The sequence below is a fragment of the Megalops cyprinoides genome, chromosome 19, assembly GCF_013368585.1.
Source record: "Megalops cyprinoides isolate fMegCyp1 chromosome 19, fMegCyp1.pri, whole genome shotgun sequence".
NCBI lineage: Eukaryota > Metazoa > Chordata > Actinopteri > Elopiformes > Megalopidae > Megalops > Megalops cyprinoides.
The window spans coordinates 22956053-22979591 of NC_050601.1; the positions used below are offsets into that span (position 1 = coordinate 22956053).

At 47.0% G+C, this 23539-nt stretch overlaps 1 protein-coding gene across 12 annotated transcripts in view; it reads left to right on the top strand.

Moving 5' to 3' along the window:
• rbfox1 (RNA binding fox-1 homolog 1) overlaps positions 1 to 23539 on the top strand; it is a 255119-nt gene that overhangs the window by 171086 nt on the left and 60494 nt on the right. The window contains exon 1 of one of the 12 annotated variants that reach the window (XM_036553357.1): positions 1474 to 1790. The exons of 9 other annotated variants lie outside the window; for them this stretch is intronic. Coding sequence is in view for 1 of the 3 variants with exons in the window: in XM_036553352.1 (XP_036409245.1) it covers positions 22221 to 22253 (33 nt within the window). In the remaining 2 variants the exon portion in view is untranslated. Of the gene's footprint in view, positions 1 to 1473; positions 1791 to 22149; positions 22254 to 23539 lie in introns of those variants that run through there. 2 more of the 12 variants (XM_036553356.1, XM_036553352.1) reach the window with 2 other exon arrangements.

Consider the following 23539-nt stretch of genomic DNA (forward strand, 5'->3'; position numbering starts at 1 on the left):
TCAAAAGCAATATAATATCTGTGTTATAATGCTGTGTACTTTAACATCACCCAGTGGCCCATAACAAGGACAAAACACCCTAATAATGCCATTTATTTGTATCACACACAGGTCCTCTCAGTTAATACTGAGGTGACCCTGGGAATACTGTTACAGCATGACAAGTACTGTTAGTTTTTATTGCCAGTGACAATTACATACCTGGACTCACAGACTCCAGCGTGACACCTCGACGCATGCAAATATCTTTCTTTCTGTTTCACAGCATAGACCATACGATCTGCGTTACAAGCGTCTGAAGGCAGTCTCAGCAGGCACATTCACTCTTATTGTGAGTCTCTGTAAATACGCGGCCACAGAGCTGCGTCTCATCTGCAGTTGTATCCACAGAAACAGGCGCTTTAGCAGTGGGATCGGGAGAAAGGGACAGCGATGCTCTTATGTAAGCGAGCGTGTGCGGATCGCATGAGCGCAGACACTGCCAGAAAATAAGCTGAAGTATAATGAATAATGCATTCGCTGTACGCTGAACGTATGGAGGCAGTTGTTGTACAAACACACGTTCACACACCACATGCACGTGTATATTCAGTGGCTCTAAGGATAAGCGCTACACATCAGGGATGGATATTGCATAAGCATATGGACCTCCTTGAGCTGTAAAGGATAAAAAAAACTGAAAGGCAGGGAAAAGGAGAGGGGCATAATCATATTGTTTTAGATATTCTTTCATATCATGTAGGTGCCTGCATCGGGCCGCCCACACAGTAAAGCCAGCGAGCTGTGAAATGTATTCATTGTTAGAGTACATGGGTAAAAGGAGGCGGGGAATTGCCAGTAATAATGTTTGACAGCAGAGGGGAGTGAGCCAGCACCGCGTGTGTTATTTTATTTAATTTATTTTTTTCATTGCGGGTTTGGGAAATAGACAGCGATTTGATTGCAGCATGATTCAGGACAGAGTTGCTTGCCATTTGCTGACCCCATTGCGAGGGTGGTGGAGGTGGTGGTGGTGGCGGTGGGGGGGGAATCAAACGAGAAGTCAGCTCGAATAAAGTTTACAGCGCATTAGTCAGCCTGGGCACTGGAGTGCCAGTGAGGAAAATCCCCCCGTATGTTTGGCAGGGCTCTGCCGTTCTTTTCTCTCTCTCTTTCTCTCTCCCTTTTTCATCCGCCTCTCTTCCTTCTCTTAATCTCTGTCTGTCCTCATCTCCCTTTCCTCCTTTTCTCAGTCTCTCTCTCTCTCTCTCTCTCTCTCTCCATCTCCCTTTCCTCCTTCTCTCCGTATCTCTCTCTTTCTCTGTCTCCCCCCCCATCCCGAAACTGCTCGGCGGGGACCGCGTACTTGTACCGGAAGGCAGAGACGGGATTGGCTGCGATGTGCAGGAATGGGCCCGGCGAGCCAATGGAGCGTGCAGCAGGCCCCTCCCATCCGCAAACCTCAGCTCCTCCGTAGCTCGCGAGGAAGCGGAATGATGAACAGCACTGAGGGACCTGCCAGTTGGATTATTAATTTCCCTCTCTCTCTCTCTCTCTCTCTCTCCCTCTCACTCTCTCTCCTCCGCTCTCTTTCTCCTCTTTCAGTGTGCATACCCCTGACGCTAAGCTTTCCAGCTTATCTCCGTTCCCTCTTTTTTTTTATTTGTCTTTTCTCTCTAAATTCGTCTTTGCTCTCCTCCGTGCGGCTATGTGAGCGTGTCTCTGTGCATGGAGCCGTTTGCTAGTCACCGCTAACAGTGTCTGCTGGTCGTTCCTCTTCGCAAGGGCTGACTTCACACCGGGGTGAGTTGGTGTGTATTAAAATCACATTCTTTTTTTAAAATTTTTTTTTGCCGTGAGTCCCGAACTTTACAGGGGGGTGGGGGCTGTTGGCGGTGGGTGAAGAAACTCTGTAATGAAACAGTCTGTCCAAAGATGCCTGGAACTAAGGCTGACCTATAAAGCTGAAGGGATTTTCTGCTGTGCACTGGACACGAACGTCCCTTGGTCTGTGATGTGTGTGTGTCTGTGATGTGTGTGTGTGTGTGTGTGTGTGTGTGTAGGTGTGTGTGTGCGTGCGCGCGCGCGCAAAGCGCCTGCATCCAGTACTGTGATCACCCAGCTCACGGAGCATGGGTCCCTTTGCTGTGCCACATCAGCCATCCTTGTATTAAAGCTAATTGAAATTGGTCTGTGAAAGCCCTTGATTGTGCAGGGAGGGTGCAAATTGCAGGGAAATGGAAGCTAATGACAGGTAATTGCGCAAGCTGTTGTTTTTGTGTCTGTTTTCAAACGAGTTGCTCGTTTGGTTGGAATATTGATTTTTCTCTCTTGCTTGCAATAATTACAAAAATATTTGCATAATACTTTGGCTATGCTAATGGTAATGACCGTAATGAATGAAGAGGGCTCTTTGATACGGTTCACAGTATAATAATATGGCGAGTCAGTGTTTAATGTCATTTAAAGCGTGTGCTCAAAGCTTTTGACTAAACAGTAATTGGTTTTCGTCATGTTTCCAAAGATATATACACAGTTAAATACAGATGGCACTTCTAAACTTCCCGTCCCGCCCCTTGCATGTGTCTCAACTCTTATTGGTTTACCAGGTCACATGGTCTACTTGCAAGGAGGACTTGCTTCTCCTGAAGCAGGGATAAAAGATTGCTGTCATTATTATTATTATTATCATTATTATTATTATTATACTTCCACACTAGTCAGTTTTTAATTAAAGACCTTTTTATTTACAAAGTACAGGAATTATCATACATGGAATCTCAGTGAAATAAATTACACGTTTAGTTTTTTTCTGAAGAAATGAATGATGAGTGATTGTTGTCTTTTCTTTTGTGATAAACATATTTAATTCTGCTTGTCATTTCAACTCAGGGCTTCAGAAACTGTTGTCATTGCCCATCATGCACAGTGAGAGGATTTTTGGGGCACTTTTGTACTTTTGTGTTTGTTCACCCATGTGTTCTGTGCCAGAAGACATTAGTTTAACTTGTTGGATTTAATGACTTGTGATGAGTGTTGTCAGTGGAAAAACATGTTGAAACAGAAAGGTTTCAGGAGTATTTACGCATGTCATGTTTTGTGAACTAGCTGTGGACACCCCCCTTGGGCTCTTTGAGGGCCACGAGTCCTGGTACACTTCAGCCAGAATGACCAGAGGGAGACGCAACAGTGCTGCATATTTAGATTTTTAAAAATGCTCTTAATAATAAATAAAAGTGCCCAAAATTAATATGAATGAAAAAGATTTTTTTTTTCACTTTTGATTCACTAATGTGGAGTCCTTGTTTTATCTTTTCACTGAAACTCTGTTTCATTTCTGCTATACTGTTTTCATTTATGTCTTGCATGGACTATACGCTGTATGAGTCTTGTACCTTGGAATTAAATAACAGATGAAACAGTGGCCTGGAGGGGAGTTCTTAGATACATTTTTGTTCTCTTATTTTGTAAGTCATTCTGGGTAAGAAAGTCTAAGGAGTGACAAAATGCAATGTAAAAAAAAAAGTTAATTTTCATGAAATCATGTTGCAGATGCTATTATCCAGCGTGACTTGCAAAAGTGCACAGAAAAAGGTTACCCTTGCACGGGCGCCTGGCCTGGTCTCTGGCCATGCTTAAACCCACGTGACGTTTGTTTTTTAGGTTACTTTTTTCCTGTAAATCTGAGCTTCCGTGTCAGATGTGCTGAACAACAGCCGACATCCTCTGAACAGAGCCAGCACAAGGACAGTCATGCCAACGGCCTGTCCTTTCAAGGCCTCAAACACGTCTACATCAAAACACACCTGATCTATATCAAAATCCATTTCAAAAATCAAAAATAACTTCATTACCAATAAACACACTAAAAAGCAAACCTTTGAAAACATGCACTTATACAGAATAAAATGCATTTTTACAGAGTAAAAATAAAATAACCGATATACATGGATGCCAATATTTGTAAAATGCAGACATTAAAGATACTAATTATTGCAGATATTGCCATATATATATATGCCACTGATTACAATATTTTTGTACATCTTATCAGTACTGAGATGAGACTAACTCTTGGCACTGTTCCTGTGGGAATTTTAACAGAGCTGTGCAATCAAAACAGGCACAAATTTTGAATTTTGAGTGCAACTGACTTCCTAAAATGGAAACATAATTTGACGACGAGAAGCAGTCTAACTTCACCTTGGTTCAGGGTGCTGTTTCTCCTCGCATGTAAACGCAAACGGCATTCGTATCCAGCCAGGGCCTCGGAGGTTTGTTGCTTAGTAAACACTTCCACATCGAAGACCACAGAGCTGGACCCAAAGGGAGAGTCCCGGTTTAAACTTGGCCGACGCGGTAGCGGACCGGCACGCTTCAAAGACAGGTGGACGCCGGCAGACCGCACATGGCACGGATTATTCATCGAGAGCGGCCGCGAATGCAAATCACGCAATTACGAGCCGCCGAGTATCAAAATAAGAGCTTACCGTTAATCCCTTAAACAGATGTGTTGAAAAATAGCAACCACATGTCAAATTAGCATACAAGACTACCGTGTGTGCGCATGGGGTACTGGGAGAGTTCAGTTTGGAATTTAAATAGTTTCTTGCCCAAACTGTTGAGAGGGTAGCAAAGTTCTTATGAGATTATGCTAATTTTGCTTGGTGAGTGCAGAAGTGTGTAGTCAGGGAATCATAACCCAACCTTTTCACCGTGGATCTGAGACGTACTCTGTGTGTAGTAAATTGAAAGGTATCCCAAATGGACACCAGTAATATATGGAAATTGCGTGTTAAGAAAACCTGCGATATCTATTTGCAAAGCATGCATCCACACAGGTAAGATCATTTAAATACGAATTCCAAAACAGGGAACCCTGGGATATGCCTGGGTTGTATTTAAAAATGACCTCCCTGCATGTGGTAATATAATACTCAATTATCTGGTGTTGCATATAACAAATACAAATCAAATAGAGTAGTTTTTATTCTAGCAAAGGGCATTTTTTGTTTGGCGATATTTGAAAGCTTGTGATGATACACTCTCATCTGCTCGCCAGCAAAGAGTCATATGAAGTGGCATTTTAAATAAGTGTTCAACTTGAACCACGAGGCTGGTTTAAAACTGATCATAATTAGCAATCGTCCCCATTTCACCTGCTTGTTGATAAGACTCGGATCGACGTCATATCCACACCCGAGTTAAAAATGGAACTGTCCACATTTCCATTGGGCAGCTGTGGTTTTGGTGTGATTCACTTTCAGAAATGGAAGAAGGCGTGGCTGATTCAGTGTTTCCTCATCTCTAGTTAAATGGAAAAAGACATCATCACTGATTGCAAGAATGGAACAGATTTTTCTTTTTCGTCTTAACAATGGATTTCTACAGGTCAGAACTTTCAGTGGGGTGCAGCTAATTGTTGCTTTAGTTGCGTAGATAACAGATATTGAAAGAGAGTATGAGAGAGAGAGTATCAGTGCTCACTGTGTCACTCGCACGGTGGGCACCACTGAGGTTAATAACTGTCATCCTTTACTGAGAGCTGCCAGGCTGCCTCAGCCTCATTCATTTAAATGTAAATATTCTGTGTTTCGCCTCCTTACCGCGTGTGAGGCAGGGTTTGCCATGGCGGTGTCGATGCAGGCTTTCCCGGCGGTGCTCGCCTGATCTCAAACCAGCGGATCTCCGCGGGACACGACTGCAGCCTCCCGACGGCTCCCAAATGGAGTCCCTCTGCAGCGTCACACTGATCCAGCGTCCCCCCCCCCCCCCCCCCCCCCCGCTTAATCCTGGCTCCGAGTCGGTACCCGAAGGGAGCTGGATGATGAGGCCGAGGCTTCCACAGTTTGGCTGTAACTGCACACCAGGGCGGCTGGATTTCAGAAGCACCGTTTCATGTGCGGTCAGCTCCTCACTGTGCGGCCTCGTTTCCATTGCATTTACCTGCAGCCATTTGGCAGGCACTCTCGTTCTGCTCTCGTCTGAGAGATGGAGTGACTGACGGAGCAGAGGTACATAAAAGCATAACTGTGGCGAGCCCGCAACACTGTGGCGTGATGATATGATCATCGGCAGTGTCTTGCTGATGATAAACTGTCACAGTGTTCACAGATTGAGCTATGTTTTAGGTGAGTTATTTTGGAAGCAGTGAGGTATACATATTGTTATGGATATTTATACAGATCGATAGATAGGGGTGGATTTAGCAGTATACTGATAGAGGTATACGTTATTAGATTAAGCCCCAATGGCTCCAGCAACTGGTAGACTTACCTCAGAAATTAAAATTAGATTTGTGGACAATTTACTGGACATCTGCTCTGTCCCATTCTGATTTCTGTCAGTCGTAGAAGTCTGAAATCTGCTGAACATAGTCAGCGAATATTAAAGCCACACCAAGGGAGAAGGGAGTCTGTCTCATCTCACTGACCCCCTGCACCCTTCAATAGCCACAGCGGCTCAGCCCTGATGGGCGGCAGCCTCAATGACAATTCAGACCGCGGTGCAAAAGACATCCTGAGACGTTCCCAGGCTGCTCCTGTGAGCAGGTCCCCCCTCAGACGCGTCACGCCTTCCAGGGAAAAGGCAGGTGAACAGAACTGCAGGACGGGCACATCTGCTTTCCCTGCCTTGCTCGCTGTGACCTGCCTCGCTTTTGACCTCGTGCTCTAATTAAAGTACAGCTGCGTTCGTTTAAACTTGGCCCATCGTTAGGACCAGGTGGCGACTCGGACGCGCATCCGCGAAAGGGAATTAATTTTCGATTTTATTCATTAGTTTATCTGATTGGAACAAATGCGATTTAATGCGGATGCAGAGTACAAGGCCATTTAGATATTTAATCACGCTCAAACGGGAAATTGTATCCTTGAAATTTGGGAAGGGGTCCATCTGGAGGGAGGCATCCGGAACTGAAATATGACGGCTGGGTGGTGCAAGGATTAGGGAAATGTTGTAACCAGAAGGGTTGCTTCCGTAACTATCCAGCTGTATAATCTGAGATCTCCCGTAGGCTGGTAAGCAAATAAACCCACACACATTCTGAGGGTTGAAGGCCACAGGGAGACAGGAGAGGACTAGTCTGTTGTGTGTCTGATAGTTTGTGTATATTGTACATACAGTACTTGTACAAACCCAGAAAGATTATCCCTAACAGACTAATGAGCTTCTGAATAAATAAAATAAGTAAAAACTCTCAAGTGAATTGGAAGTGGGGGGTGGGGGGTGGGGGGAGGGAGGTGATGGTGGATAGAAGAGGTGTTGAATATCAAACTTTATTAGCTGTAGCGAAAGTGACAGTGTGTATATATCCCCTGTTACTGTCTGCGCAGAACGATGATGGATGGCTCATCTGATGGGACAGTGATGAATGTGGCTGTTACCGTGGACACAGTTTCCCCGCAGGCCTTCCCAGCTCACCTGCAGGCGGTGCCGCCTACACCGGCCCTGCTCCCCTGGTTCCGGGGGTGTGCTGTGCGCTCTGCTCTCTCCTCCAGCCAGGCTGCTCATTTATTATTTAGCATCTCTTGACAGCTAACGTCATGTAGACCCTTTGTTAAGGAAACTTGTCATTGGAGGTGCACTTGCATGTTGAAACGTTCCAGTGGAGGTGTCGTTTTTCATAATAGCAGTTATGGTCAGCGGTGCTCCTGGACGTATTTAGGCCAGCTGTCTTAATGATGCTTTACCAGTTATTGAGCTGATCGTCCCAGGCCCTGAAGCAATCAGTTAAACCACTGATTATCCCCAATCATTTAGGTTGAGTGCTAATTGGTGTGACCCGTTTGTTTGAGGGACACGGACGACCTGAACCAATTTGAAGACATGTCTTCAGCTGCGTTTTTCTTGTAACGGAAAAGCATTTGGCTGCACACTCCATTCACCATGGACTAAAAGCAGGCTGGAGATTTGAAACGAAGGTCAGCATTCAGCTTGACAGGCCAATCAGGCCTAGATAATGCAGGTCTCCATTACATGGAAAAGCCCATTGCTGTCAATGACTCTGCTGCAGTGCAGGTTGGCTAAAAGGCTCCCAGTGCTGAGGCTTACTGTAATCGCCCTTTAACTTAATTCACATTTCACATGTTGTCATATTACACGGCTGGATATTCACCTGAAGCGATTTAGGTTAAACGCCACTCGCGAAGGCACAGCGGGAGCGCCCCTAACCAAGAATCAAACCTGCAACCCCCTCCCGCAGTGGGGCTCATTCCCTAGCTGTGGCCCTGCACCACCGCTCAAGTCATGGATCCTGAGACAGTTAATCAAAAACCGAGATCCTGAAGTCCCCATTCCTTTCTGTCACAGCTGGAAAGCTCAGCCTGACAAGCGTGGACTTCCCACGATAGCCGCTGTCCACAAAAACGAGCGAACTGGCAAAGCGCTTTGGTTCTGAACGACTGGGTGTCACAGCTGCACACATACGCACAATTAAAAGAATAAGAACGAGTGAATTTGCAGCCTTACAGTTTCACTGCTATTTAGCGTTCATTAGCACCTGCCTGTACCAGCACTGCGTGGACTCAGGCACGCAGGGACAGAAATCCATTGTACGAACAGAGAGCTCATCGCCTGGTTGCTATTAATACAGCTTCTCTTGTAAACTGATAGGGCCGCACAGACGGCGAGTAGCTAACGATCAGGGAGATAGAGGGTGCGAAAACATTAGGAAATTCTCCCCGACAGCATCGTTAAAATTAGCGTAAACCACATACTTTACACATCTGCCTGTCTGGAACTCTAGAGTTTTACCGCCTATTAAGACACTTGCAGTAACTGAGATGTTCACAGCAAGCACGCTGAGGCACCTCATATATCACAGGGGAAAGACCGTATATAAGTCCATATATGGAGACTAATGTCAGTTGTATTTCAACTCAAACTGACAGGAAAAATCTGAATGAACTTGTCATCACACTTTGACTTTTTCTTCTAATACTTCACCTTAAATGTCTGCAGAGTTATTTTCCTAATAACAATTCAAATACATATTCGCCGTATTGCAACAGGTGTGCAGTTTTAACGCTATAATTCATTCGATATCTGTCCCGACACATGACTTCATGTTAAGGAAATCCTATGAACTGTACAGTGGCTGTACACGGCAGCTGTGTGGCGTTAAGGAGGAGGGCTCGTAACCCATAGGTTGCTGGTTGGATTCCCAGGTGGGCCCCTGCTGTTATACCCTCAGGCACACAACAGGTGCCTAACCTGAACTGCCTCAGTAAATACCCAGCTGGATAAATGGATGACATGTAGAATAATTGTAAGATCTGTGGGTCTGCATGCGAGCATCTGCTAAGCGCATATAATGTGACATACCTGTTTGGGGGGCCATTATATTAGTAAGGCCAAAATGATAAAAACAAGCCGTACGCAGAGCACAAAATGGCGAAACCGGTGCGCTGAAGAGCCGTGATCCTTAATGGTGGGGGATGGTGTGAGAGAGGGGCGGAGGGGAGGACAGAGCAGCGCCCGGGACATGCGGTTACTTCAGGGGCGGTTTTAATGAGGGCCCTCTAATAAGCTGATCCCAGCCCCCGACCTTCAGGCCCCAACAGGCGAAGCAGCGACACTGAAACTTCTTTTTAAGGCGCTCGCACTGGTTCTATTAGAAAGACAGCAGGCGGGATTGAAGGGGAAGTGGAGGAAGGAGAAGAAGATGAAGAATGGCCCAATCAGAGTGCTCGTTGTGCTTAACTCTGAGCGAGGGATTTATGCAAAAATGCGTTCTTTTTTACATTGTTACCCAATGTTTCATCGATACATGGGTGGTCAAGATGTTGTTGTGATCTTGTGACAGGACTGAAAAAACCAACAACTAAAATAAATTTAAATTGCTTAAAATTGTAAGTTAAGCACAGTTAAGCTCAAAGCACAAGACCTGTTGCGGTTAGATAGAATTCTGGGCCTGTTTGTGCCAAGATTAATACTGGGCCTGTGTTCCCATGGCTGAAAAGTGTTTTTTTTTTTAATGAAAGCGGTAGTGATTGGAGTGCTGGGACAAACCCGTCAGGCTGCGCCATCCCTGCGGTGTTCACAGGGCTAAACGGAGACCTGCCCCTGACAGTTCAATTATAGCTCAGTGTTCAGCCAGCATTACTCCATCCATACAGCCCACCCCCCCCGCCCCGCGCCCCACCACCAATAATCTGGGAGCTGTAATATGTGGGATGCAGTGAACGCTTATTTCCCAGACCTCTGCTTGGAGGGCCGGCCGGCCCCCATCACTCATCTCTCAGCTCCCTAATCTAATGCGTCTGTGCGGGCTGTTGCTGGGGCTTCATTTACTGTAAGTGTTGGAAGCTGCTCTGTAATTGTTACATGTGCCCACAGCGACCTGGACCATCTGGGGGAAGAGCGCTGGGACTCAGTCAGGCAGAGAGAGGGAGAGGGAGAGAGAGAGGGTGGTGGAGGCTGAGTGAGAGAGAGGGAGTTAGAGGGGTGGGGGGGGGGGGGGCAGGAGAGAGGGAGGGAGTGTTAGAGAAATGGGGGGAGAGAGAGAGAGAGAGAGAGAGAGACTGGGAAGGCAGAGAGAGAGGAAGAGGGGCAGATGAAGAGAGACAGACTGAGAGAAGTTGCAACTGAGAGATGAAGAGAGGGCGATAGAGAGAGAGAGAGAGAGAGAGATGGAGAGGGAGAGGATGCCATTACTGAGAACAGTATAATTCATCCGTGCTCAGAGAGGGTGAGAGAAAGCTTATCATTCATTGCTGGATACGCTTGTATGAAAATGCCAGGCCCCTGCTGCCATAGTTCTGCTAGTGCGTGTGGCCCTGTCGCTGGTCTCTGCTGGGCTAATGGAAGGTTCCGGCACCTAACATGTAAATAAATAACAGCTGGGGTGAAATGTCAAATCCGCACGCTGGCGTGCGGACGCAGCTCTCCCGCAATTAAGACTTCACAGCATTTCAGAGGGAGCACATAGCGAGACGCGTCAAGCCACCTTTAAATTAAACTCGAACTAACACCCATGTCCTCGCAAGTCTCCCTCTGCCATACGTGCGGGGAGAGACTCGGCCGTCCTCTGCGTAAATGCAACCTTACCGGCGTACGCACACTGAGCGATATTTTAAATCGTCTTTAAAACTGTCAGGGGGGAAAAACGCTTTCCAGTAACACTGGCGAGCGAATATATTAGCGTTGCCTTGGAAACGCGAGCGAAGCAATCGTTTGATGTGTTCTCAGAGGGTTTAAACAAGGCTTTGGCTGGTGCGCACAAAGTTGCTGGCGGCTGGCGTCGCTCTCCGTTTCGGCTAATTGTCTCCGATGGTTTGTAATTAAGCAACCTGCAACGGGTTGTCGTCGTCGTTGTTTTTCTTTCCGTTCGCGTTTCATTTCGGAACGGTCTTCGCCAAGCCGTCGACCCTCCCCCCCCCTCCCCCCCCGACCCTTATCCCCGGTCGCACGGCGCTTCGCGGCGAGGCGTGAGAGCGAGGTCCCGGCGGCCATTAGAAGGAGCGGCGGGCAGCCGTCCACGCGTGCCATCGCCGTGTTTGCTGTGTGTTTACGCCCCCTCCCTCCGCCGGCCGGGTCAGCTCCGCGGGTAAACACCGAGGCCTGCGCCGAGGTCCCCAAAGCAAACAGGTTGTGTCACGAAGCATCCAGCGTGCATTGCAAACGTTTGCCAATGCCCACCCCTCCCCCACCCACAGGACCCTCGTAGCAGCCTTACAGAAAAGGATCTGCAGTGGCGTGCCCCACTCCCAATACTCACACACACACACACACACACACACATCTGCTCTAACACTTTATCTAAATGTTTACACACGATATTAATATTTTGCATACAAATATTTCTGCACACCATTCGTGCTCCCAAACCCTTCCATCCATTCAAATGGAGTAGCAGGACTACATTTCCCAGTAGACCCTGTATTCCTGGGGTCCCCCACCCCTACCTTGCAGCATCTGTTCAGTCAGTGGATAACACCTGAGTAAGTCAGGGGCGAAGGGAGTGAGGGACAGTGTTTGGTGAAAAAAATAAATATATAAATAAAATAAAATGCTTCTTTATAGCCTCGGAAATTACCTGCCCCCAGGACCCCCACGGAGCGCTCCACTGAGTCGGGAAAAACCGCCCGGCAGTTTAAGACGCTTTGCAGGACAACATGGAGTGAGTGATGGGGAAGTTGATAGGTGAAAACCCCTGATAACCCCCCCCCCCCCAGTAAACCCCCAGGATTCCCCAGGCCGCGCATTTAATTTACGGCGCTTTCCATCCGAGCTGTTCCACTCCAGTGCCCTCACCGAGGGGATTTCAGCCATTAGCCAACAATCTGGACACAGCGTGAGGAGGAAGTCTGTTTGCTGTGTGTATTCCTTTCAGATGCTACCCGAATTGTTTTACTTAAAGGACACCTACTGTAGGAAAAAAACATAAACAGCCGCACGATCACTGTGTAAATGCACACGCAGTCAGAAACTGAAATTAATTCTTCGGTTTTTGAGGAAAATAAACCCCAGGGAAAGAGTTTAGCTGGACACACTAAGCAAGCAAACTCTTTTAGGTCCAATCCATAAAAGTGTGATTCATCTGGACACCTTAGCTTTCATTTTCAGACAGAACCAGCTGAGGAAGAGTCAGTAGGGGAATGTAGGAATGGCACATTGCTAGCTAAAGGGGAGCTTAGATGCGTAGATAGTGATGCAAGTCATTTAACAAAACAGGTTAACAAAGCAAAAGCTGGTCCACTGAGCCCAGGGAAATGAGTGTTGTGGCTTGTGCAGGGGCTAGCATTACATGACAAATCAGACTCAGAGTGAACGGGCTGAATTAGCGCTCTGTTCAAAGCAAACTTTTGCCTTATCAAAGTCAAATTGTAAGCATCTGGCTATGATGAGATGTCACTTAATCTTGAACCGCCTTAATTCTGAGTGATTAGACAGATTCAGCAATGAGACAGTTTCTTGGTTAGTCCCTGGCAACGTGCTTATTATTGGCATCCCCCGTCACCAATGGTAACCAGCACACGGAGTGGTTATTTAAGACATCGCAGTTAAACACATTCTGCCGTTCTTTTGATAACTCCTAATATAAAGCCAACCAGCAGGTCAGATCATAGTTGAACTAGATCTAAAAAAAAGGCACGCTACAATTTTTTGAAACGTCTTTCCATATGCTGTCCAATTTGAAACATAAGGAGAACATGGAGATTCATCGCTTTCCATATGGTCTGGTTAAAGTGAGTATTGCATGGATAGCCACGTATAGCTGTTCCATATGGGAGTGAAGTGAGACGAGTGAAACATCGTCCTCGCCCCCACGCCGTGTCACCGAGGTCGTCCTTCTTTGCTCCCCCGCCCTGCGTGTCCGTCCGCGGTGTACTCCCTCCCACCCCTGCGTACCTGTTCCAAAATCAGAGCACCGCCCCGACAAGCTCTACGAAACACGCCGCCATGTGACACACCCGCCAGGGAACTCCCCAGCAACATCTGCCGCAGATTTCAGGCTTCTCCCCTCTTTTTTCCATCCCCCCCCCCTTCCCATTTTTTTCCTACCCGAGCGGTAAAAATAGCAAGGCTGCGCAAGCATGTAGCTTTATCGTCTGGGACGCTTAGCTATCTATTGATCTTCAGATAAAGCAGAGCTCGCGCTCTTCCAGGGAGCTGGAAAGAATTTTAGGCTCAACTTCAAAGCCGGAGACGGTTTCACTTAAATAGCAATGAGTGATAAAGAGGAGCTAATATGTTAAAAGACTCCGCCGAGCGTGAGACGGGGTGCAGACGCGGCTGCGAGGGTAAATTACACGATCCCCGGGATCGTGCTCGGTGCATGACTAACGCTTCGTCGAGGCGCTCTTTTTTTGTCTGGCGAAACAAAAAAGCCGAACGCGTCGTGTGGCGTTGATCAGTAAGGTTCGGTTTCGCGGCGGGTGCCTCGCTGTCGAGTGATTGATCGCTGTGGAGGGAAGCGCCCGACGCCTCGCGCTCGTTCCTGGAAGCACTGAAGATGCTGCGGTCTGGTGCAGGCCGCGGAGAGATGCTTTCACTCTGGAGCGGCAGCGTTCAACACTGCAGTGATGCCTGGAGACCAGCTGTGTTCAGTTTTGGTATCAGTAACCTCAGACATGGAATAGACCATTTTAATACTATAGGTTAGCTAGGTTATATACAGTAGGTTATGTGTGGATATTGGCTGCCCGGCTGAAACCGAACCATCTGCTTTCTGCTCCCTGATTGCTCCCTGATTGGTTAAAACTGTCCTCCAAAGAAAACATAGCTCTCGTATCTATGTCTTTGTGTGTCTTGAGTGCATGTGTTAATCTGCAGTGACTGTTTGGACAGCAATGACTGCACACCGCTGCGTGTGTGTGCGTGGGTTTGTGTGGGTGGGTGTGAATTTGTGTGTGATGTGTGTGTGGGCTTGAATATATGGCTTGAGTGGGTGTGAATATGCCTGTGTGTGTGTATGTGTTTGCGCGTGCGCACGCGTGTGTGTGTGTGTGTGTTTTTGTGAATAACAGTGTGTTGGCTCCGAGTGGATTTGATGCTGTCTCCTTGATTTAAGAGTGCCAGGAGCAAGCGCTGCACAGGGACACCTCTAATATTCCCAGCACTGTCTGCAAACAGTCATCCTCCACGGAGCAGCATGTGGCTCTGTAAATCACACACTGATCCTCAGGGTCATTTTCCAGCGCTTGAAACGCAATGAAAAACATTTATGTCAACAACTGTACATCATACTGTATGCAATCAAGTCGACTTTCTCATGGCTTACTTACCGTGACTTCCATGGCTATTATTTAATAGCTGTGCTTAATAATTCCACGGCCTGGCTTAATACACGTGTGTAGTTTCCACAGAAGCCCAACAATGCCCTCTAAACTTCTTTTTTCTCCTATTTGTGGCATGCGTTGAGAAAAATAAAATCATAAACCCCATGCCTTTGCCTTTACCTGGCATCTTTTAGCATAATCCCCGTCTGAGATGAATATTAATGAGGTCACGATGCGCTTTGAGATTCATATTGTCATCGTAAAAGAGGATGAGAGGAGACTGCCTGTGCCCTCCTCTGATGAGATACGATAAATAAAGAACTTAAAAATGAAGTTTAAAAGGTAGTAAAGGTGTGATTTACCTCCTGTTCCAGCCTCTGCCTGGGGGCCATGACAACATTATGTATTTTTCATTTCTGCTTGTACGACTGAGTCACGGACCTAATCGAACCGCAGTGCGCTTTGTCTGGAACTTTCGGCGAACACATTCGGCCGGGCATTACCTTTTTCCTGGAGTTCTCCTGAGGTTACTGCAGCTGTGACTGGCATGTTGTGTTTCCATGCCAGAATTGCTTAGTGTGTGCAATTTGGGGGTACGTCTGTGGGTTAGCCTGCAATGGCTACTGATGGATTCCTACATCGGTAAAGTACAAGTCACTAAGCAACACAGCTGACATCGTGCCAAGCTAAGTGATCATACAGATCGGAAAAAGCCTTATGGTGATAGTGTGGAATGCACTATTAGCTACAATGTCACCATCAATTACAGTGTCTCCTCACTGTCACCATATGACCAATGTATGAATTGGGGGTTGCTGATGAAAATGACTAAACATGTCACGTTAGGCAAAAACAAAATGGATGAAGTGCGCTACAGATAGATCTAACAGAGCTAGCGAGCAGAAAAAGATAAGATCTAGTGAGCGAGTGTGACAGTCTCTGGTTTGCCTGCATTTGTTTGCATCTGGGAAATGGCCTCATTAAGAGAGCGTGAGTCCTGGGTGCCCACAGTGCGGGGCTTGCGTCCACTGGCCTGGTGCCCTTTGGCCTGCAGCTCAAAGGGCAGAAGTCAGTAGACCCGCCCTTGCTTGCAGATGAGTCAGCTTTATGAGGCCCCTGCAATTGAGCAGCAGGGGAAAGTTTGTGAGGCGTGCTGGTTTACGACCCCAGTAAAGAGATGGCCAGGGTAAGAGCGTTTTTCAGGAAAAGGTAAGAGAGAGCGTGTCTAGTCAGTTTAAGCTAAAATGGGGCCGTGACAATCCTAAAGGAATGCATACCTCGATGTCTAAATACACAGCGTGCACAGCCATGGAAGGTCGCCATGGACTCAATTCATTTCCATGGAAAAGTGATCAGGCTTGTGCTGCTTTGAGATTGAACTTTCCCTCCTCTTTTCAGAGAATTCTGAAATCTTCCTACTGATGGAATAATTTCCATTCCAAAAAATGTGAGGCATTTCTTCCAAGAGTAACCGCTGCACTTTTATGCGTATACTTTTTACATATGTTATAGAGCAGAATTCTATATTCTATAATATAAATCTATACCTTAAATGGCACATTAAATGGCAGTAATGTATTATCTAAAATATACTTTGATCTACTCTGTATAATGCATGTATATGTCATTGCACACATTATATAAGCATATATGCATACTGTGTCCTATAGAAAGTGGATGGTGGGGCATATCACATGCATAATATATGTTTTTGACATGAATTTAAAATGTGATCCCGAGAGACTGCCTTTGGTATTTGTATAGTTGCTTTTCTGGAGCTGCAGGCGAGGACGCTGAGCCGGTCAGACTCGGCCGGCTGGACTCGCAGCGCTTAAACGCGGTACAGACAGCGGATTCGTTCCACTCGAGCTACGAGACGGGGGGGTGGGGGGGTGGGGGGGAGTCTAGGGGCCCCGCGATCTGGAAATGCATCTACCGTACGTGCCCCTAATCTGTGCCGCTTGGGTTTCAGCAGAACGCTACAGCAGCCAGGACCGGTGTCTCCCAGAGCGTGGCTCACAGGAGTGTCGGCCGAGTCTCGGCCTTTATCTGCTTAGCGTCTGTGGTCCGCGCCCCTCAGCTCGTCCGAGCATCACCAAACAAGCGCTAGTCACACAGCAGTCGGTCTGTTTTGGGAGACCAAAGGATTGGATTCTAGAAGTTTAAATTTCATTTTTCACTCCACATGTTTAAAGACGATTAAGTGGTGTTCATTGGTTGCTAGTGTTGAGCTTTTGTAATATTCAGAATTACGTTCAGTTTTGGACTAGAAGAAGATGTTTTCCTCCCTTTGCCTGTCTGCTTGTTCAAACTATTTGAATATTTGAGACCCCTAATCAATTTTATGGGTCAGTGTCCACATGCTAGCCACATGCTACCAAAAAGCCCCACAAAAATCTAGTTTTTTTTCGTTGTCATCAATCATCAAGTTGTGTCTAAAAACCCTGCCAAAAAAGCCAGTAGTTCAGTCATATTCGTTTTCTTGCCGAAAGTATGAGTGATTTCAGATATATTTACAACATTTCAAAAGAAGTTATTACAGAAACTGTATATCATAGAAAGAATATTCGATTATGGGAGCCACGGGACATTGGATCAGATGAACAGAACTGCACAGCTCCAACTGCAAGGCTGAAAATTATTTTAACTCACTGAGTCACTGTAGTCGAACGGTGACCCATCTCTTAGGTAACATGAACCATTTCCTAGTGTATATGAAAATTGATATGAGCGAAACATTTTTATAAATTACAAACTGGTGAACACGTGAGCTTGTGTGCAGTGACAGTGACAGTGAAGATGGAGAGCATGAGTTGACGGTGACGGTGTTGGCGATGCCGTCAATGACAGCACCATTGATCGTGACATCGATAATAATCACGCCGTCAATGATGATGATAACAGCGAGGAGGGAGATGCTGACTGTAAGATGAGGGAAGCCCTACAGGCATCCGTCACTGTCTGCAGGGAACAGGATAGGCCTGGATGACAGAGCCGCTCTCTTCCTGAGACGGGGGCTCCGGTTGCCAGTGCGCCGGCGCTGTCCCCAGCTGCCTCTCCGTTGCGTAACGCTTCCACGGCATCCTCCGCCGGTTCCACGCACCAGACGCCGCGGGTGGGAGAGGAGCACCCCGTGTGGGAGGGGCTTCGGTAGGCGCCGCAGAGCTGCAGAGTCCCGCTCGCCTACCTCGACTCTCTCTCCCCGTCCCTCTCTCTCCGTGTGACCTTACAGATGAGAGTCCCCGGCCACCGCGACGCCGCGTTATAGGGTGTGTGTTACAGCACGCGACCTAATCCGGATCAGCCTTTAATGCTAATTAAACCTCCCGCCGTCGGCAAGCCACAGCCCTGGCTGCATCCGCCCGCCGCTTCTCTTCCCTCAAATCCCCTGACTTAAAGATAAAATCGGCCCCCTTTTTTCCCCCCCGGTCGGATCAAAACGCGAGGGGATTTCGCCTGCCTTTTGACAAAGAGAGCCAGCTATTTAGAGGCCACTCTGTCAGGATCAGAGTCACCCAGATCCAATCGAATGCCACCTCAGCTCATTAGAAGGGACCTTAGAAAACCAAGGGAAAGTGTCTAGTTCGATACGTACAACATTTATATAACAACAGCCACCAATTTGTGTGACTGAGGTAATCCTGTCATTTTCAAATGCTCACTTTTTTTGAAATAGGTGTCTTCCAAGCTCTAATTAGACACACACCCTAAAAGAAATTTGTTAATTACACTGATGACAGTTTTTCAAAGAACAGCCCTAATTGTACTTAAATTTTGTTAACGCGAGAGTTGCCGTTTGACCAGAGCTTGCTGCCCAGCCTCTGTGCAGGAGGGGGAATTTTCTGTGCGCCCGATTTAAAATGTTTAATTAGAGGCACGGTGGAGGAGGGAGACCCGGGCCGGGACGTGCGGAGCTAATCCTCTCCGTTTGCGCCGCATCCCCCTGTGACTGTGATTGATGAACTGATTCCTCGTTACGTCTTCATCTGCCTCGCTCGCTAATACCCGCCGGTGACGAGGGCCTGCCTCACACAATGCAGGCTAACGTGCTAACAAGGAACGAGATGGGGCGAGAGGCAGGGTGGCCCAATGTCAGGATGTGCCTGTTAAGTGGAGGGTGTGATGGGGGCTAGCTTGTTCCTCAGGGGGATAGGGGGCCCTGGAGACCTCTCATATAAGCATATTCACTGACCCTTTGTTTGTGCCTTCGTTAATGACAAGCAAACTCAGTGCTACTGGTTTTAATAAATAGAGCAGATACACAATATTACTATTACCAGGCTTAGTTTGGCTTGCAGTGCTTTTAAAGTTCAGGGTGCTGTAGCAGATGAACTGGACTAATAGCAAAACAGTCGCTATCACTACAATTCCACTGTCATTGTACCCTTTAGGTGTACGGTACATGCTATATCCAATTAGACACACACATTAAATATGGTACATGGTACATGCTGCATTCAGTTAGGTGCATACAGTACTTGTTATGAGATGATAGTAAATGATGATATTCTTAAGAAAATAACATTATTATGAAATTAGGTTAGGTCGTTTGTATGAATGTGGTGGGGGGTTAGGTGGTTTGTATGTATGTTGGGGGGGGGGGGGTATGAAGTCTCTTGTGCTGAGAAGCACAGCTGATGGGAACGTGTGAAGTTGTGAAAGTCCACGCTAGGACAGTTTCAACAGGTTTCAGACCGAACAAAAGGCACAAGCTGCAACAGTTTACGGGGGCATTGACTCACTGGAGGAACTTGCAGAGGAGTTTTGGGTTGGGTATACAAGAACGGTTGGGTGTTTGGCAACATTGGAACATGAATGAGGATGGATTCATTTGTTTTTGACACATAATGTCAGTATTTTTAAAATCCTGCTGCAATAAATACTCATAGTTAAATTTCTTGTTACTTTAATTTACTAGACCTGTTGCGCTGTCTTAAAACAGAACACGATAAAGGTATATTAACCTGCCAGAGGTCATTGTGTTCTGCCTGCAACTCATCCTATTCACAATTAAGGAACATTTTAATTTGTCTTTACTTTACATAATTCTCAGATCAGAGAGAAGAAGACAGTGTAGTTGTGGCTGAATCTTAATTAACATGCCTCATGTAAATACAGTTTTTCAATTTATCTGGGTGTTGAAAGGTAATTGAAAAAACAATCTGTGTCTTGAAAGGTAATTGGAAAAATGAAAGCGCTGTGTGCTTTTTTCAGGTTAAAAATGTTATAATGTGACATACACAGACTTTTAGCTTTTTTAGCTTTAGCTTTTTTATTTCAACTTTTTCATGTTCCTTTTGAATATGTGTACTGTATAACCACATCTGCATCACAGAAGATGTATATTGAAACTAGATAGTTAATAGTCACCTGTAATCCCCAATTACACATTGAGCAGGAAAGCTGATGCGTGGCAAATGTGGTCCTGTGATTCATGTTCCTGCAAGCAGTGGTTACTTTTCACACTGCGAGTTACAGAGCGCACCACAGTAGAGTGAGTGCCCATTGGAGGATAGGTGCTACACTGCTGATGTCATCTGAGCACCATGCAGGCACCTGACAAATCACAGGGTGCCTGAGAGCAGGCATTCATTTTAAAGAAGCATGGCCAGGCGTTAGTGACTGAGGATCCGGACTCACAGCCAAATGCTTGGAGGTACCATACCCAGACAAGTGACATTCATTGTAGACAAAGTACTCACCCTGACCTGCCTCCTTCAATAGTTGCATTTAAAGGTAATGTGTCAAATTTGTAAGTCTCCATAAAGACATCTGCCGGGATTAGCTTAATGTTTATTGGAACCATTCATGCATTCATAGCAGCATCTCACCCGGGATTCAAACTGAAGCCCCTTAAACGAATGTCCAGCTACCTGATGGCTTTGCCAGAGCTTGTTATTGGCACGGCACTGAACTTTGGTTCAGGCCAGACACATTCACAGCTAAACAGGTCAGCCACAGGTTGCTGAGGATTCAGACTGTCTCAAAATAGTTCTAGATACACTTATCATCAGGATAACTGATTGGGTTCCACTTAGTTATGGGTTTCCATTAACTCTGATTGATATCAATCTAGATGTTGTACTGCTCTGTTACAGTAGTTAAATGAGTATTTTTATGCAGACAGTAAAATGGGATTTCATACGTTGTCCTGAATTGCCTCCGTTTGCCTGAACTCAGGACTGAATCGGTCAAGTGTTTGAATATATTTGCATTGTCCTTCATAAATACAGCCATTAAGCAGGTCAAAAACAAGGATTAGCCCTGTCCCCTGGCTGAGTTTCAGGTTTGTGCTATTGACTCCAGTATTTTGTCTTCAGCTCAGTGCACAGAATGGGAATTACTCCAAAAACTTGCCTTGTATAAATGTCTTTAGAACTCCGAGAATAAGTCCCAAATTTGCAAATAGGTATGACACAACGTCTGGACATTATTAGTTCTGACAACATCTATCTTGTTTACTTAAAGCGGTGCATGAAATAAGGGATTAGCAGAACATGAGAAAGTGAGCAAAGTGTATTCACATAGTCATTAGATTGTAAAAGCATGCACTCTCCGAGCTTTAAGTTTATTTTAACTTTGATCACATGAGCTGTGGTTGAACGCCTACTACTTTATGGGAGCCACGTACAGTGCAGCACTTTAAAAGACAGTGCTCTAAAAACAACATGGCCTACATGCAGATGTGCGTCTGCAGTTCGACACACGGTGCAGGGTGTGCAATCCTACACCCTGCAATCAAGAGGGGGACAGGGGAATGAAGAGAGAGAGAGAGAGAGAAGGTGGGAGAAAGGGAGAGACAGAAAAAGTGGGAGAGACGGAGAAAGTGGGAGAGAGAGAAAGACAAAGTGGAAGAGAGAAGTGGGAGAGAAAGAAAGTGGGAGAGAGAAAAAGAGAAATTGGAAGAGAAAGAAGGTGGGAGAGAGAGAAGGACAAAGTGGAAGAGAGAAGTGGGAGTGGGAGAAAGAGAAAGAAGGTGGGAGAGAGAGAAAGGCAGAGAGACAGAGGGACGTGGGAGAGGGAGAGAGAGAAAGTGGGGGAGAGAGAAACAGAAAGTGGGAGAAGGAGACAGAGAAGTGGGAGAGGGAGAGAGAGAAAGACAGAGGGAAGTGGGAGAGGGAGAGAGAGAAAGACAGAGAGACAGAGGGACGTGGGAGTGGGAGAGGGAGAAAGTGGGGGAGAGAGAAACAGAAAGTGGGAGAAGGAGATAGAGAAGTGGGAGAGAAAGAGAGAAGGTGGGAGAGAGAGAAAGACAGAGAAAGTGGGAGAGAGGGAGAAAGTGGGAGAGAGAATTTGAAGACAGAGCAAAGTTAGAGCAGGGAGAGTGGGAGGTCTGTGTCTGCATTAGCTCCCTCCTCCTTCAGCTCCTCCGCCCCCCTTTTCACTCTCCCTGTCTGTCTCACACGCAGAGGCACGCACACACACTCCACACCACACCGAGCACACGCCCTCATCCATAATTGATGCTCGCTCTGTGCAGATGCTGCAGGGCCCGGGACTAAAACAGCTGCTTAGTTTATGGAGGAAAAAGGGAGCAAGATGGTGGAGCAGGTATTTTTTTTTCCTTCTACTTCCTCTTCTTCTCTCTTGCTTTGCTCGCCAAGCCCGTCTTTTGTCATTTTTTTTCTCTTCCCCGTCTCTCTCTTTCCGTGGCATGGTACAGAAGCTTAGGGGGAAGCCGCGCACTCGTTCGTGTGGCTTAAAGAAAGAGGGAGCCCCATTCCTTTCTCCAGACTCCTTTCCCCAGCTGTGCTGCTGGCCGTCGGTTCCCTCTCTCTCTCTCTCTCTCTCTCCTCACTCTCCCCTCTCAGTTCTTCTGAGACGCTGGCTCCTAGCTGGAGCTGGGAGCAGAAATAACAAACGTAACCCTCTCCAGCTAGCTCCCCCCCCCCATCCCCCCGCTGCCCCCAGCTGCGGAAACACTGACCGAGAGCCGGAGTCAACAGCTATGTGTCCGCGCGCGACTTGTGTGGAGAAAGTGAGAGAAAGTGAGAAAGTGACAGAGAGAGAGAGAGAGAGAGAGAGAGAGAGAGAACGAGAGAGCTCCCTTGGCACTTAATTACTTGCCTTTGCCTTTTCCGCTGGAAAATGGTCCGTCGGTCGCAAAGTAACCGCTCTGTCTGTGTCATTGTTTCGTGGCGCTCCGCGGAGCCGAATCTGCTGTGTTGTTGGCCTTTTTTGTGCTGGTGATTCGTTTCAAGGTTTAGAGCTAGTCCGGGGGGTGTATGAAGCGGGGGGGTGGGGGGGCGTTGAGGCGATGCAATATGTTCAGCAGAGCACCTCTATCTGTCACCAAAATCTTAATAAGAAAATCGCGACACTGGGCAGAACTTTGCATGAACTTCTCGCAGTATTCAGGGTGAAGGGGGCACAGAGGAAAGGGAACTTCCTTTACGCTCTTGTCTGGAAGGATGCGCATCTTCAGTCCTCTCTACCAAGCAAAGGCACTGTTTTTGTTCAGGTTTGAGCCGTTGGGAGCTCGAAGCTCGCGAAGCAGGGAATTCTCTTCCATGCCACGTAAAGCATATTTCGGCCCTCCAGAAATGTGGTTTTCATTAGATTACAGGCCAAAGAACATCCAGCGAAGCCTGACTGTCTGCCATTCTTTGTTCCCCCCCCCCCCCCCCCCCCCCCCCCTTCCCCCCGTTTGCCAACAACCGTTTTACGAGGTGTGCCAGAATCCTCGCAGAGGCCGGAGGAGTGTAATGACTGTTATAGAGAGGTCCCGGTGGGTTCGGCTGTCTGGGACGCTTCTCTCCGTGCCCTGCCGAAAAAGACGCGATCTGACCCCCCACCCCCCCGACTCCCTCCCCCAAGGCTTCTGACAGCAACCGCAA